Source organism: Oncorhynchus gorbuscha, linkage group LG26 (assembly GCF_021184085.1).
Source record: "Oncorhynchus gorbuscha isolate QuinsamMale2020 ecotype Even-year linkage group LG26, OgorEven_v1.0, whole genome shotgun sequence".
Taxonomy (NCBI): Eukaryota; Metazoa; Chordata; class Actinopteri; order Salmoniformes; family Salmonidae; genus Oncorhynchus; species Oncorhynchus gorbuscha.
Window position 1 is genome coordinate 1,010,382 of NC_060198.1, and position 16,022 is coordinate 1,026,403.

A 16,022-nucleotide genomic window follows, 5' to 3' on the forward strand; every position below is an offset into this window, starting at 1 on the left:
TCTACTGTGTGTGTGTCTCTACTGTGTGTGTGTGTCTCTACTGTGTGTGTCTCTACTGTGTGTGTGTGTCTCTACTGTGTGTGCATGTCTATACTGTGTGTGTGTCTCTACTGTGTGTGTGTGTGTGTGTCTCTACTGTGTATGCATGTCTCTACTGTGTGTGTGTCTCTACTGTGTGTGTGTCTCTACTGTGTGTGTGTCTCTACTGTGTGTGTGTGTGTGTCTCTACTGTGTGTGTGTGTGTGTCTCTACTGTGTGTGTGTGTGTGTCTCTACTGTGTGTGTGTGTCTCTACTGTGTGTGTGTGTGTCTCTACTGTGTGTGTGTGTGTCTCTACTGTGTGTGTGTGTGTGTCTACTGTGTGTGTGTGTGTCTCTACTGTGTAGGTGCATGTGTCTTCTGTGTGTGGGTCTCTACTGTGTGTGGGTCTCTACTGTGTGTGTGTGTGTGTCTCTACTGTGTGTGTGTGTCTCTCTACTGTGTGTGTGTGTCTCTACTGTGTGTGTGTCTCTACTGTGTGTGTGTCTCTACTGTGTGTGTGTCTCTACTGTGTCTGCGTGTGTCTCTACTGTGTGTGTGTCTCTACTGTGTGTGTGTCTCTACTGTGTGTGTGTCTCTACTGTGTGTGTGTGTGTGTCTCTACTGTGTGTGTGTGTGTGTCTCTACTGTGTGTGTGTGTGTGTGTCTCTACTGTGTGTGTGTGTCTCTACTGTGTGTGTGTGTGTCTCTACTGTGTGTGTGTGTGTCTCTACTGTGTGTGTGTGTGTGTGTGTGTGTACTGTGTGTGTGTGTCTCTACTGTGTATGCGTGTCTCTACTGTGTATGCGTGTCTCTACTGTGTGTGTCTCTACTGTGTGTGTGTGTCTCTACTGTGTATGCGTGTCTCTTCTGTGTGTGCATGTCTCTACTGTGTGTGTGTCTCTACTGTGTGTGTGCGTGTCTCTACTGTGTGTGTGTGCGTGTCTCTACTGTGTGTGCGTGTCTCTACTGTGTATGCGTGTCTCTACTGTGTGTGCGTGTCTCTACTGTGTGTGTGTGTGTCTCTACTGTGTGTGTTTCTCTACTGTGTGTGTGTGTGTCTTCCCGTCCACTGTGTGTGTCTCTACTGTGTGTGCGTGTCTCTACTGTGTGTGTGTGTGTGTGTCTTCCCGTCCACTGTGTGTGTCTCTACTGTGTGTGCGTGTCTCTACTGTGTGTGTGTGTGTCTTCCCGTCCACTGTGTGTGTCTCTACTGTGTGTGCGTGTCTCTACTGTGTGTGCGTGTCTCTACTGTGTGTGTGTCTCTACTGTGTGTGTGTGTCTCTACTGTGTGTGTCTCTACTGTGTGTGTGTGTCTCTACTGTGTGTGCATGTCTATACTGTGTGTGTGTCTCTACTGTGTGTGTGTGTGTGTGTCTCTACTGTGTATGCATGTCTCTACTGTGTGTGCGTGTCTCTACTGTGTGTGTGTCTCTACTGTGTGTGTGTCTCTACTGTGTGTGTGTGTCTCTACTGTGTGTGTCTCTACTGTGTGTGTGTGTCTCTACTGTGTGTGCATGTCTATACTGTGTGTGTGTCTCTACTGTGTGTGTGTGTGTGTCTCTACTGTGTATGCATGTCTCTACTGTGTGTGTGTCTCTACTGTGTGTGTGTCTCTACTGTGTGTGTGTCTCTACTGTGTGTGTGTGTGTGTCTCTACTGTGTGTGTGTGTGTCTCTACTGTGTGTGTGTGTGTGTCTCTACTGTGTGTGTGTGTCTCTACTGTGTGTGTGTGTGTCTCTACTGTGTGTGTGTGTGTCTCTACTGTGTGTGTGTGTGTGTGTACTGTGTGTGTGTGTCTCTACTGTGTATGCGTGTCTCTACTGTGTATGCGTGTCTCTACTGTGTGTGTCTCTACTGTGTGTGTGTGTCTCTACTGTGTATGCGTGTCTCTACTGTGTGTGCATGTCTCTACTGTGTGTGTGTCTCTACTGTGTGTGTGCGTGTCTCTACTGTGTGTGTGTGCGTGTCTCTACTGTGTGTGCGTGTCTCTACTGTGTATGCGTGTCTCTACTGTGTGTGCGTGTCTCTACTGTGTGTGTGTGTGTCTCTACTGTGTGTGTTTCTCTACTGTGTGTGTGTGTGTCTTCCCGTCCACTGTGTGTGTCTCTACTGTGTGTGCGTGTCTCTACTGTGTGTGTGTGTGTGTGTCTTCCCGTCCACTGTGTGTGTCTCTACTGTGTGTGCGTGTCTCTACTGTGTGTGTGTGTGTCTTCCCGTCCACTGTGTGTGTCTCTACTGTGTGTGCGTGTCTCTACTGTGTGTGCGTGTCTCTACTGTGTGTGTGTCTCTACTGTGTGTGTGTGTCTCTACTGTGTGTGTCTCTACTGTGTGTGTGTGTCTCTACTGTGTGTGCATGTCTATACTGTGTGTGTGTCTCTACTGTGTGTGTGTGTGTGTGTCTCTACTGTGTATGCATGTCTCTACTGTGTGTGCGTGTCTCTACTGTGTGTGTGTCTCTACTGTGTGTGTGTCTCTACTGTGTGTGTGTGTGTGTCTCTACTGTGGTGTGTGTGTGTCTCTACTGTGTGTGTGTGTGTCTCTACTGTGTGTGCATGTCTCTACTGTGTGTGTGTGTGTGTGTGTGTCTCTACTGTGTGTGTGTGTGTGTCTCTACTGTGTGTGTGTGTGTGTGTGTGTGTGTGTGTGTGTGTGTGTGTGTGTGTGTGTGTGTGTGTGTGTGTGTGTGTGTGTGTGTGTGTCTACTGGGACTATTGGGACAACTCTTAAAGACTATTGGGATATTTCTTAAAGAATCTCAGGATAACTCTTAAAGAATCTCAAGATAACTCTTAAAGAATCTCAGGATAACTCTTAAAGACTATTGGGATATTTCTTAAAGAATCTCAGGATAACTCTTAAAGACTATTGGGATATTTCTTAAAGAATCTCAGGATAACTCTTAAAGAATCTCAGGATAACTCTTAAAGAATCTTAGGATAACTCTTAAAGACTCTCAGGATAACTCTTAAAGAATCTCAGGATAATTCTTAAAGACTATTGGGATATTTCTTAAAGAATCTCAGGATAACTCTTAAAGACTATTGGGATATTTCTTAAAGAATCTCAGGATAACTCTTAAAGAATCTCAGGATAACTCTTAAAGAATCTCAGGATAACTCTTAAAGAATCTCAGGATAACTCTTAAAGACTATTGGGATATTTCTTAAAGAATCTCAGGATAACTCTTAAAGACTATTGGGATATTTCTTAAAGAATCTCAGGATAACTCTTAAAGAATATCAGGATAACTCTTAAAGGATATCAGGATAACTCTTAAAGATTCTCAGGATAACTCTTAAAGAATCTTAGGATAACTCTTAAAGAATCTCAGGATATTTCTTAAAGAATCTCAGGATAACTCTTAAAGAATCTCAGGATAACTCTCACAGAATCTCAGGATAACTCTTAAAGACTATTGGGATATTTCTTAAAGAATCTCAGGATAACTCTTAAAGAATCTCAGGATAACTCTTAAAGAATCTCAGGATAACTCTTAAAGACTATTGGGATATTTCTTAAAGAATCTCAGGATAACTCTTAAAGAATCTCAGGATAACTCTTAAAGAATCTCAGGATAACTCTTAAAGAATCTCAGGATAACTCTTAAAGAATCTCAGGATAACTCTTAAAGAATCTCAGGATAACTCTTAAAGAATCTCAGGATAACTCTTAAAGAATCTCAGGATAACTCTTAATGTCATGTTTTGTCATTGATTATCATGTCTTGTCCCTGTGCTTCCCCTTCTATTCGTTTCCCTCTGCTGGTCTTATTAGGTTCTTTCCCTCTTTCTATCCCTCTCTCTCTCCCCTCCCTCTCTCCCTCTCTCGCTCTCTCTCTCTATCGTTCCGTTCCTGCTCCCAGCTGTTCCTCATTCTCCTAACTACCTCATTTACTCTTTCACACCTGTCCCCTATTTTGCCCTCTGATTAGAGTCCCTATTTCTCCCTCTGTTTTCCGCTTCTGTCCTTGTCGGATCCTTGTTTGATGTTTGCTGTTCTGTGTCCTTGTTCCGCCCTGTCGTGTTTCTACCTTCTTCAGATGCTGCGTGTGAGCAGGTATCTATATCAGCTACGGCCTGCGCCTTCCCGAAGCGACCTGCAGTCTGTGGTCGCGTCTCCAGTTGTTCCCCTCTACTGCCTAGAGGAATTCAGTTTTCCTGTTTGACTTTACCTGAGATTATATCCAGGATTATCGTTTTTGTTATAGACTGGAATAAAGACTCTGTTTCTACTAAGTCACTTTTGGGTCCTCATTCACCAGCATAACACTTAAAGACTATTGGGATAATTCTTAAAGACTATTGGGATCATTCTTAAAGGCTCTCAGCATAACTCTTAAAGACAATTGGGATAATTCTTAAAGACTATTTGGATAACTCTTACAGACTATTTGGATAACTCTTACAGACTATTGGGATAACTCTTAAAGACTATTTGGATAATTCTTAAAGACTATTGGGATAACTCTTACAGACTATTGGGATAATTCTTAAAGACTATTGGGATAATTCTTAAAGACTATTGGGATAATTCTTAAAGACTATTGGGATAATTCTTACAGACTATTGGGATAACTCTTAAAGACTATTGGGATAATTCTTAGACTATTGGGATAATTCTTAAAGGCTCTCAGCATAACTCTTAAAGACAATTGGGATAATTCTTAAAGACTATTTGGATAACTCTTACAGACTATTTGGATAACTCTTACAGACTATTGGGATAACTCTTAAAGACTATTTGGATAATTCTTAAAGACTATTGGGATAACTCTTACAGACTATTGGGATAATTCTTAAAGACTATTGGGATAATTCTTAAAGACTATTGGGATAATTCTTAAAGACTATTGGGATAATTCTTACAGACTATTGGGATAACTCTTAAAGACTATTGGGATAATTCTTAGACTATTGGGATAATTCTTAAAGACTATTGGGATCATTCTTAAAGACTATTGGGATAATTCTTAAAGACTATTGGATAACTCTTAAAGACTCTCAGGACAATTCTTAAAGACTATTGGATAACTCTTAAGCCCTGTCTAAGCTGTGTAGTGGGTTCTACTAAGCTATATGGAATTGTTTTAAGAAGGTCATACCAAGGATCATTTAGCTATTTGATTTTCAATTGTAAGACCCCTTGAAATATCAACAAAATACACAATTATTTTTGGCCTTACAGCTTAAACTGGTGGACTCTTAGGATAACTCTTAAAGACTCTTAGGATAACTCTTAAAGACTCATAGGATAACTCTTAAAGACTCTTAGGATAACTCTTAAAGACTCATAGGATAACTCTTAAAGACTCATAGGATAACTCTTAAAGACTCATAGGATAACTCTTAAAGACTCTTAGGATAACTCTTAAAGACTCATAGGATAACTCTTAAAGACTCTTAGGATAACTCTTAAAGACTCTTAGGATAACTCTTAAAGACTCTTAGGATAACTAGAAAACCGTCAATCTAGGACCTGAGAGACTGTGTTTAGAGCGGGGTGGAGGAGGGAGTATTGAGGAAGGAAAGTTGTGAATGGATCAGTTAAACACGCACACACGCACGCACGCACGCACGCACGCACGCACGCACACACACACACACACACACACACACACACACACACACACACACACACACACACACACACACACACACACACAGGTGTGCGTATGTACGTACCCTGAGAGGACGCCCAGCACCAGATTTAACATGAAGAAGGACCCGATGATGATGAGGGGGATGTAGTACATCCAGTTCCAGGCACTTCCCTCTACATTATTACTCTGGTGAGACAGACAGACATCATTACTCTGGTGAGGCAGACAGACATCATTACTCTGGTGAGACAGACAGACATTATTACTCTGGAGAGACAGACATACATTATTACTCTGGTGAGACAGACAGACATCATTACTCTGGTGAGACAGACATACATTATTACTCTGGTGAGACAGACAGACATCATTACTCTGCTGAGATAGACAGACATTATTACTCTGGAGAGACAGACAGACAGACATTATTACTCTGGTGAGACAGACAGACATTATTACTCTGGTGAGACAGACAGACATCATTACTCTGGTGAGACAGACAGACATCATTACTCTGGTGAGGCAGAGACATTATTACTCTGGTGAGACAGACAGACATCATTACTCTGGAGAGACAGACAGACATCATTACTCTGGTGAGACAGACAGATAGACAGACAGAAAGTTAGTCAGACAGACAGACATGAGGTTAGTCAGATAGACAGACAGGTTAATCAGACAGACAGACAGACAAACAGACAGACAGGACGTTAGTCAGACAGACAGACAGGACGTTAGTCAGACAGACAGGACGTTAGTCAGACAGACAGACAGACAGACAGACAGACAGACAGACAGGACGCTAGTCAGACAGACAGACAGGACGTTAGTCAGACAGACAGACAGACAGACAGACAGACAGACAGACAGACAGACAGACAGACAGACAGACAGACAGACAGACAGACAGACAGGACGTTAGTCAGACAGACAGACAGACAGACAGACAGACAGACAGACAGACAGACAGACAGACAGACAGACAGACAGTCAGACAGACAGACATGAGGTTAGTCAGATAGACAGACAGGTTAATCAGACAGACAGACAGACAAACAGACAGACAGGACGCTAGTCAGACAGACAGACAGGACGTTAGTCAGACAGACAGACAGACAGACAGACAGACAGACAGACAGACAGACAGACAGACAGACAGACAGACAGACAGACAGACAGGACGTTAGTCAGACAGACAGACAGACAGACAGACAGACAGACAGACAGACAGTCAGACAGACAGACAGACAGACAGACAGACAGACAGACAGACAGACAGACAGACAGACAGACAGGACGTTAGACAGACAGACAGACAGACAGACAGACAGACAGACAGACAGACAGACAGACAGACAGACAGACAGACAGACAGACAGACAGGACGTTAGTCAGACAGACAGATCAAACAAACAGAGCTGAAGAATGTATTAAACTTGCATCTAAAAATGGTTCCATTCCACAGATACCCGTCCTGCCCATTTCCATACTTCTTACATCACACTAGCGTGTGCTTTCCCAAACATTTGTAGGAATGGAATAGAATAGGATGTGGACTGTAAATTATACATTGTCTAGATGTGTTGCCAATGAATAAAACATTGTGTGGAAATCGGTATTACATTAGCAGACCATAGTGTTCCCTGTGCTGTACATTTATACAAGGATTAGTATTTACAATGAATTCCCTTACAGCACATAGCATAACATGTCCACCCATCCCTCCATGGTGATATACTGGAAGGACAGTAAACACACACACACACACACACACACACACACACACACACACACACACACACACACACACACACACACACACACACACACACACACACACACACACACACACACACACACACACACACACACACACATTCCATCTCACACACCACACACACACACACACACACACACACACACACACACACACACACACACACACACACACACACACACACACACACACACACACACACACACACACACACACACACACATTCCATCTCCCCACACACACACACACACACACACACACACACACACACACACACACACACACACACACACACACACACACACACACACACACACACACACACACACACACACACACACACACACACACACACACACACTTCAACCCCCCCCAAACACACACACACACACACACACACACACACACACACACACACACACACACACACACACACACACACACACACACACACACACACTTCAACCCCCCCAAACACACACACACACAGTCCATCTCCCCCACCACACACACACACTTTAACCCCCCCAAACACACACACACAGTCCATCTCCCCCCCACACACACACACAATTCAACCCCCCAAACATGCACACACACACAGTCCATCTTCCCCCCCACACACACACACACACACTTCAACCCCCCCAAACACACACACACACATAGTCCATCTCCCCCCACACACACACACACTTCAACCCCAAACAACACACACACACACACACACACACACACACACACACACACACACACACACACACACACACACACACACACACACACACACACACACACACACACACACACACACTTCAACAACCCCCCCAAACATGCACACACACACAGTCCATCTCCCCACACACACACTTCCACCCCACACACAGCCCTGTATACTCACATAGTATAACATATCGGTCCAACCCTCCATGGTGATACATTGGAATACAGTGAGGACAGCAAAGAGAATGTTGTCGAATTGGGTGATCCCATAGTTGGGCCCCAGCCAATAGCCTTTACACGTGGTCCCATTAGGACACAATCTGGACGGTAACTCTGTACCGCATGGCAACTCATCATAAATCTCATCTATAGAGGAGAGAGAAAGAGAGGGGAGGGGGAGAGAGAAGAAGGGGAGCAAGAGAGTAGGGGAAAAAGTGAGGGAGAGAGAGATGAGATTGATGAGAGTTGAAATCAGCATAAGAAAACAGTGAAGTGGTGGTCCAGTAAAATAATTTAAGGGATACAAGATGGGCTGTGTTTCAATGTCTTCCTTCTACTGTCTGGGCTTGAGTTGGGACTGGGCCCTTTGGGTCTAGGGGTTGAGTTGGGACTGGGCCCTTTGGGTCTAGGGGTTGAGTTGGGACTGGGCCCTTTGGGTCTAGGGGCTGAGTTGGGACTGGGCCCTTTGGGTCTAGGGGCTGAGTTGGGACTGGGCCCTTTGGGTCTAGGGGTTGAGTTGGGACTGGGCGCTTTGGGTCTATGGGTTGAGTTGGGACTGGGCCCTTTGGGTCTAGGGGTTGAGTTGGGACTGGGCCCTTTGGGTCTAGGGGTTGAGTTGGGACTGGGCCCTTTGGGTCTAGGGGTTGAGTTGGGACTGGGCCCTTTGGGTCTATGGGTTGAGTTGGGACTGGACCCTTTGGGTCTATGGGTTGAGTTGGGACTGGACCCTTTGGGTGTAGGGGTTGAGTTGGGACTGGGCCCTTTGGGTCTAGGGGTTGAGTTGGGACTGGGCCCTTTGGGTCTAGGGGTTGAGTTGGGACTGGGCCCTTTGGGTCTATGGGTTGAGTTGGGACTGGGCCCTTTGGGTCTAGGGGTTGAGTTGGGACTGGGCCCTTTGGGTCTAGGGGTTGAGTTGGGACTGGGCCCTTTGGGTCTAGGGGTTGAGTTGGGACTGGGCCCTTTGGGTCTATGGGTTGAGTTGGGACTGGTCCCTTTGGGTCTATGGGTTGAGTTGGGACTGGACCCTTTGGGTATAGGGGTTGAGTTGGGACTGGGCCCTTTGGGTCCAGGGGTTGAGTTGGGACTGGGCCCTTTGGGTCTATGTCTAGGGGTTGAGTTGGGACTGGGCCCTTTGGGTCTAGGGGTTGAGTTGGGACTGGACCCTTTGGGCATAGGGACATGTCTGGGGCTAGGGGTTGAGTTGGGACTGGGCCCTTTGGGTCTAGGTCTAGGGGTTGAGTTGGGACTGGGCCCTTTAGGTCTAGGGAAGTGTCTAGGGGTTGAGTTGGGACTGGGCCTGTGGGTCTATGGGTTGAGTTGGGACTGGTCCTGTGGGTCTAGGGGTTGAGTTGGGACTGGGCCCTTTGGGTCTAGGGAAGTGTCTGGGGGTAGGGGTTGAGTTGGGACTGGGCCCTTAGGGTCTAGGGTTTGAGTTGGGAATGGGCCCTTTGGATTGAGGAAAGTGTATAGGGGTAGGGGTTGAGTTGGGACTGGGCCTGTGGGTCTAGGAAAGTGTCTAGGGGTAGGGGATGAGTTGGGACTGGGCCCTTTGGGTCTAGGGGTTGAGTTGGGACTGGGCCCTTTGGGTCTAGGGGATGAGTCGGGACTGGGCCCTTTGGGTCTAGGAGTTGAGTTGGGACTGGGCCTGTGGGTCTAGGGGTTGAGTTGGGACTGTGCCTGTGGGCCTAGAGAAGTGTCTAGGGGTAGGGGTTGAGTTGGGACTGGGCCCTTTGGGTCTAGGGGATGAGTCGGGACTGGGCCCTTTGGGTCTAGGAGTTGAGTTGGGACTGGGCCTGTGGGTCTAGGGGTTGAGTTGGGACTGGGCCCTTTGGGTCTAGGGGTTGAGTTGGGACTGGGCCCTTTGGGTCTAGGGGTTGAGTTGGGACTGGACCCTTTGGGTCTAGGGGTAGAGTTGGGACTAGGCCCTTTGGGTCTAGGGGTTGAGTTGGGACTGGGCCCTTTGGGTCTAGGGGTTGAGTTGGGACTGGGCCCTTTGGGTCTAGGGGTTGAGTTGGGACTGGGCCCTTTGGGTCTAGGGGTTGAGTTGAGACTGGGCCCTTTGAGTCTAGGGGTTGAGTTGGGACTGGGCCCTTTGGGTCTAGGGGTTGAGTTGGGACTGGGCCCTTTGGGTCTAGGGGTTGAGTTGGGACTGGGCCCTTTGGGTCTAGGGGTTGAGTTGGGACCGGACCCTTTGGGTCTAGGGGTTGAGTTGAGACTGGGCCCTTTGGGTCTAGGGGTTAAGTTGGGACTGGGCCCCCTTTGGGTCTAGGGGTTGAGTTGGGACTGGGCCCCCTTTGGGTCTAGGGGTTGAGTTGGGACTGGGACCCCTTTGGGTCTAGGTCTAGGGGTTGAGTTGGGACTGGGCCCTTTAGGTCTAGGGAAGTGTCTAGGGGTTGAGTTGGACTGGGCCTGTGGGTCTAGGGGTTGAGTTGGAACTGGGCCTGTGGGTCTAGGGGTTGAGTTGGGACTGGGCCATTTGGGTCTAGGGAAGTGTCTGGGGGTAGGGGTTGAGTTGGTACTGGGCCCTTTGGATCGAGGAAAGTGTATAGGGGTAGGGGTTGAGTTGGGACTGGGCCCTTTGGGTCTAGGGGTTGAGTTGGGACTGGACCCTTTGGGTCTAGGGGTTGAGTTGGGACTGGGCCCTTTGGGTCTAGGGGTTGAGTTGGGACTGGGCCCTTTGGGTCTAGGGGTTGAGTTGGGACTGGGCCCTTTGGGTCTAGGGGTTGAGTTGAGACTGGGGCATTTGAGTCTAGGGGTTGAGTTGGGACTGGGCCCTTTGGGTCTAGGGGTTGAGTTGGGACTGGGCCCTTTGGGTCTAGGGGTTGAGTTGGGACTGGGCCCTTTGGGTCTAGGGGTTGAGTTGAGACCGGACCCTTTGGGTCTAGGGGTTGAGTTGAGACTGGGCCCTTTGGGTCTAGGGGTTAAGTTGGGACTGGGCCCCCTTTGGGTCTAGGGGTTGAGTTGGGACTGGGCCCCCTTTGGGTCTAGGGGTTGAGTTGGGACTGGGACCCCTTTGGGTCTAGGTCTAGGGGTTGAGTTGGGACTGGGCCCTTTAGGTCTAGGGAAGTGTCTAGGGGTTGAGTTGGACTGGGCCTGTGGGTCTAGGGGTTGAGTTGGAACTGGGCCTGTGGGTCTAGGGGTTGAGTTGGGACTGGGCCCTTTTGGAAGTGTCTGGGGGTAGGGGTTGAGTTGGTACTGGGCCCTTTGGATCGAGGAAAGTGTATAGGGGTAGGGGTTGAGTTGGGACTGGGCCTGTGGGTCTAGGAAAGTGTCTAGGGGTAGGGGATGAGTTGGGACTGGGCCCTTTGGGTCTAGGGGTTGAGTTGGGACTGGGCCCTTTGGGTCTAGGGGATGAGTTGGGACTGGGCCCTTTGGGTCTAGGGGTTGAGTTGGGACTGGACCCTTTGGGTCTATGGGTTGAGTTGGGACTGGGCCCTTTGGGTCTAGGGGTTGAGTTGGGACTGGGCCCTTTGGGTCTAGGGGTTGAGTTGGGACTGGGCCCTTTGGGTCTAGGGGTTGAGTTGGGATTGGGCCCTTTGGGTCTAGGGGTTGAGTTGGGACTGGGCCCTTTGGGTCTAGGGGTTGAGTTGGGACTGGGCCCTTTGGGTCTAGGGAAGTGTCTAGGGGTTTGAGTTTGGACTGGGCCTGTGGGTCTAGGGGTTGAGTTGGGACTGGGCCTGTGGGTCTAGGGGTTGAGTTGGGACTGGGCCCTTTGGGTCTAGGGAAGTGTCTGGGGGTAGGGGTTGAGTTGGGACTGGGCCCTTAGGGTCTAGGGTTTGAGTTGGGACTGGGCCCTTTGGATCGAGGAAAGTGTATAGGGATAGGGGTTGAGTTGGGACTGGGCCTGTGGGTCTAGGAAAGTGTCTAGGGGTAGGGGATGAGTTGGGACTGGGCCCTTTGGGTCTAGGGGTTGAGTTGGGACTGGGCCCTTTGGGTCTAGGGGATGAGTTGGGACTGGGCCCTTTGGGTCTAGGAGTTGAGTTGGGACCGGGCCCTTTGGGTCTAGGGATTGAGTTGGGACTGGGCCTGTGGGTCTAGGGGTTGAGTTGGGACTGTGCCTGTGGGCCTAGGGAAGTGTCTAGGGGTAGGGGTTGAGTTAGGACTGGGCCTGTGGGTCTAGGGGTTGAGTTGGGACTAGGCCCTTTGGGTCTAGGGGTTGAGTTGGGACTGGACCCTTTGGGTCTAGGGGTTGAGTTGGGACTGGGCCCTTTGAGTCTAGGGGTTGAGTTGGGACTGGGCCCTTTGGGTCTAGGGGTTGAGTTGGGACTGGGCCCTTTGGGTCTAGGGGTTGAGTTGGGACTGGGCCCTTTGAGTCTAGGGGTTGAGTTGGGACTGGGCCCTTTGGGTCTAGGGGTTGAGTTGGGACTGGGCCCTTTGGGTCTAGGGGTTGAGTTGGGACTGGGCCCTTTGAGTCTAGGGGTTGAGTTGGGACTGGGCCCTTTGGGTCTAGGGGTTGAGTTGGGACTGGGCCCTTTGGGTCTAGGGGTTGAGTTGGGACTGGGCCCTTTGGGTCTAGGGGTTGAGTTGGGACTGGGCCCTTTGGGTCTAGGGGTTGAGTTAGGACTGGGCCCTTTGGGTCTAGGGGTTGAGTTGGGACTGGGCCCTTTGGGTCTAGGGGTTGAGTTGGGACTGGGCCCTTTGGGTCTAGGGGTTGAGTTGGGACTGGGCCCTTTGGGTCTAGGGGTTGAGTTGGGACTGGGCCCTTTGGGTCTAGGGGTTGAGTTGTGACTGGGCCCTTTGGGTCTAGGGGTTGAGTTGGGACTGGGCCCTTTGGGTCTAGGGGTTGAGTTGGGACTGGGCCCTTTGGGTCTAGGGGTTAAGTTGGGACTGGGCTCCCTTTGGGTCTAGGTCTAGGGGTTGAGTTGGGACTGGGCCCTTTGGGTCTAGGGGTTGAGGTGGGACTGGGCCCCCTTTGGGTCTAGGTCTAGGGGTTGAGTTGGGACTGGGCCCTTTAGGTCTAGGGAAGTGTCTAGGGGTTGAGTTGGACTGGGCCTGTGGGTCTAGGGGTTGAGTTGGAACTGGGCCTGTGGGTCTAGGGGTTGAGTTGGGACTGGGCCCTTTGGGTCTAGGGAAGTGTCTGGGGGTAGGGGTTGAGTTGGGACTGGGCCCTTTGGATCGAGGAAAGTGTATAGGGGTAGGGGTTGAGTTGGGACTGGACCTGTGGGTCTAGGAAAGTGTCTAGGGGTAGGGGATGAGTTGGGACTGGGCCCTTTGGGTCTAGGGGTTGAGTTGGGACTGGGCCCTTTGGGTCTAGGGGATGAGTTGGGACTGGGCCCTTTGGGTCTAGGGGTTGAGTTGGGACGGGGCCCTTTGGGTCTAGGGGTTGAGTTGGGACTGGGCCCTTTGGGTCTAGGGGTTGAGTTGGGACTGGGCCTGTGGGTCTAGGGGTTGAGTTAGGACTGTGCCTGTGGGCCTAGGGAAGTGTCTAGGGGTAGTGGTTGAGTTAGGACTGGGCCTGTGGGTCTAGGGGTTGAGTTGGGACTTGGCCTGTGGGTCTAGGGAAGTGTCTAGTGGTTGAGTTGGGACTGGGCCCTTTGGGTCTAGGTCTAGGGGTTGAGTTGGGACTGGGCCTGTAGGTCCAGGGAAGTGTCTAGGGGTTGAGTTGGGACTGGGCCTGTTGGTCCAGGGAAGTGTCTAGGGGTTGAGTTGGGACTGGGCCTGTTGGTCTAGGAGTCAGTGCAATTACTTTATTTGGATCTAAGGGTAGGTGTTAGGTCATTATACGTTTATTTAAGACAGGACTTGAGGGTCTAGGAGTAGGTGCTCGGTCACTAGGAGTTAATTTAATACATAACTTGGGGGTCTAGGGGTAGGTGCTACAGTAGGTCGCTAGTAGTTGATTAAAGACCAGTCTTGGGGGTCTAGGAGTAGGTGCATGGTCACTAGTAGTTGATTAAAGACCAGTCTTGGGGGTCTAGGAGTAGGTGCATGGTCACTAGTAGTTGATTAAAGACCAGTCTTGGGGGTCTAGGAGTAGGTGCTTGGTCACTAGTAGTTGATTAAAGACCAGTCTTGGGGGTCTAGGTGTAGGTAAATGGTCACTAGTAGTTGATTAAAGACCAGTCTTCGGGGTCTAGGTGTAGGTGCATGGTCACTAGTAGTTGATTAAAGACAAGGCCTATGGACATTACCAGTGGCGATGTCGAAACAGGTGGTGTGGAACTTTCCCATATAGAACTCAAGGCCGATGATGGCGAACATCAGAATGGCCACAAAGAGAAGCAGTCCGATCTGCAGCAGGGGGATCATAGCCTTCATGATGGACTTGAGTACCACCTGCAGGCCTGGAGGACACAGTGCAGATGGTCAGAGATGAATATAGAAAGAGAGAGGGGGGAGAGGGGGAGGAAGAGAGAGAGAGAGAGAGAGAGAGAGAGAGAGAGAGAGAGAGAGAGAGAGAGAGAGAGAGAGAGAGAGAGAGAGAGAGGATTGAGAGAGAGAGAGAGAGAGAGAGAGAGAGAGTGGGAGGGGATGGACAGAGAGAAAGCAAGAGAGAGCAGAGAAAAGAGAGGAGATAGAGTGAGTGATGTCCATAGGGGTCCCCATACTTACTGGGAATCCCTGACACCAACTTAAGTGGTCGCAGAACCCTGACTGCTCTCAGTGTCCGCAGGTCAAATTCGGAGCCAACCGCCGACAAGATACTAAGGAGAGAGGGAAGAGGAAAAGAAAGAGAAAGAGAGAGAATTAGAAAAGGAGAAGAAACAGTGGACACAGTGGAGACAGTAGAAACAGTAGAGACAGTAGAAACAGTAGAAACAGTGGAGACAGTAGAAACAGTGGAAACAGTAGAAACAGTGGACACAGTGAAAACAGTGGACACAGTGGAGACAGTAGAAACAGTGGAGACAGTAGAAACAGTGGAGACAGTAGAAACAGTAGAAACAGTGGAGACAGTAGAAACAGTGGAAACAGTAGAAACAGTGGACACAGTGAAAACAGTGGACACAGTGGAGACAGTAGAAACAGTGGAGACAGTAGAAACAGTGGAGACAGTAGAAACAGTAGAAACAGTGGAGACAGTAGAAACAGTGGAGACAGTAGAAACAGTGGAGACAGTAGAAACAGTGGAGACAGTAGAAACAGTAGAAACAGTGGAGACAGTAGAAACAGTAGAAACAGTAGAAACAGTGGAGACAGTAGAAACAGTGGAGACAGTAGAAACAGTAGAAACAGTGGAGACAGTAGAAACAGTAGAAACAGTAGAAACAGTGGAGACAGTAGAAACAGTAGAAACAGTAGAAACAGTGGAGACAGTAGAAACAGTGGAGACAGTAGAAACTGTAGAAACTGTGGAGACAGTAGAAACAGCGGAGACAGTAGAAATAGTAGAAACAGTGGAAACAGGAGAAACAGTAGAAACAGTGGAAAACAGTATAAATAGTGGAGACAGTATAAACAGTGGAAAACAGTAGAAACAGTGGAGACAGTAGAAACAGTAGAAACACTGGAGACAGGAGAAACAGTAGGAACAGTGGAGACAGTAGAAACAGTGGAAAACAGTAGAAACCGTGGAGACAGTAGATACAATGGAAAACAGTAGAAACCGTGGAGACAGTAGAAACAGTAGGAACAGTGGAAACAGTAGAAACAGTGGAAAACAGTAGAAACTGTGGAGACAGTAGAAATAGTGGAGACAGTAGAAACAGTAGGAACAGTGGAGACAGTGGAAAACAGTGGAAAA

The 16,022-nt window shown here is 48.9% G+C and overlaps 1 protein-coding gene across 1 annotated transcript in view; it reads right to left on the reverse strand.

Annotated features, from left to right (window-relative positions):
* Positions 1 to 14,984, reverse strand: part of LOC124016403 (voltage-dependent P/Q-type calcium channel subunit alpha-1A-like) — a gene marked incomplete at its 5' end in the record, with an annotated part of 55,837 nt that extends 40,853 nt beyond the window's left edge. Inside the window, 4 exons of the mRNA XM_046331962.1 lie at positions 5,702 to 5,805; positions 8,298 to 8,485; positions 14,470 to 14,622; positions 14,891 to 14,984. Of these exons, the coding sequence (XP_046187918.1) occupies positions 5,702 to 5,805; positions 8,298 to 8,485; positions 14,470 to 14,622; positions 14,891 to 14,984 (539 nt within the window). The remainder of the gene's footprint in view (positions 1 to 5,701; positions 5,806 to 8,297; positions 8,486 to 14,469; positions 14,623 to 14,890) is intronic.
* Between the last annotated feature and the right edge of the window lie 1,038 nt (positions 14,985 to 16,022).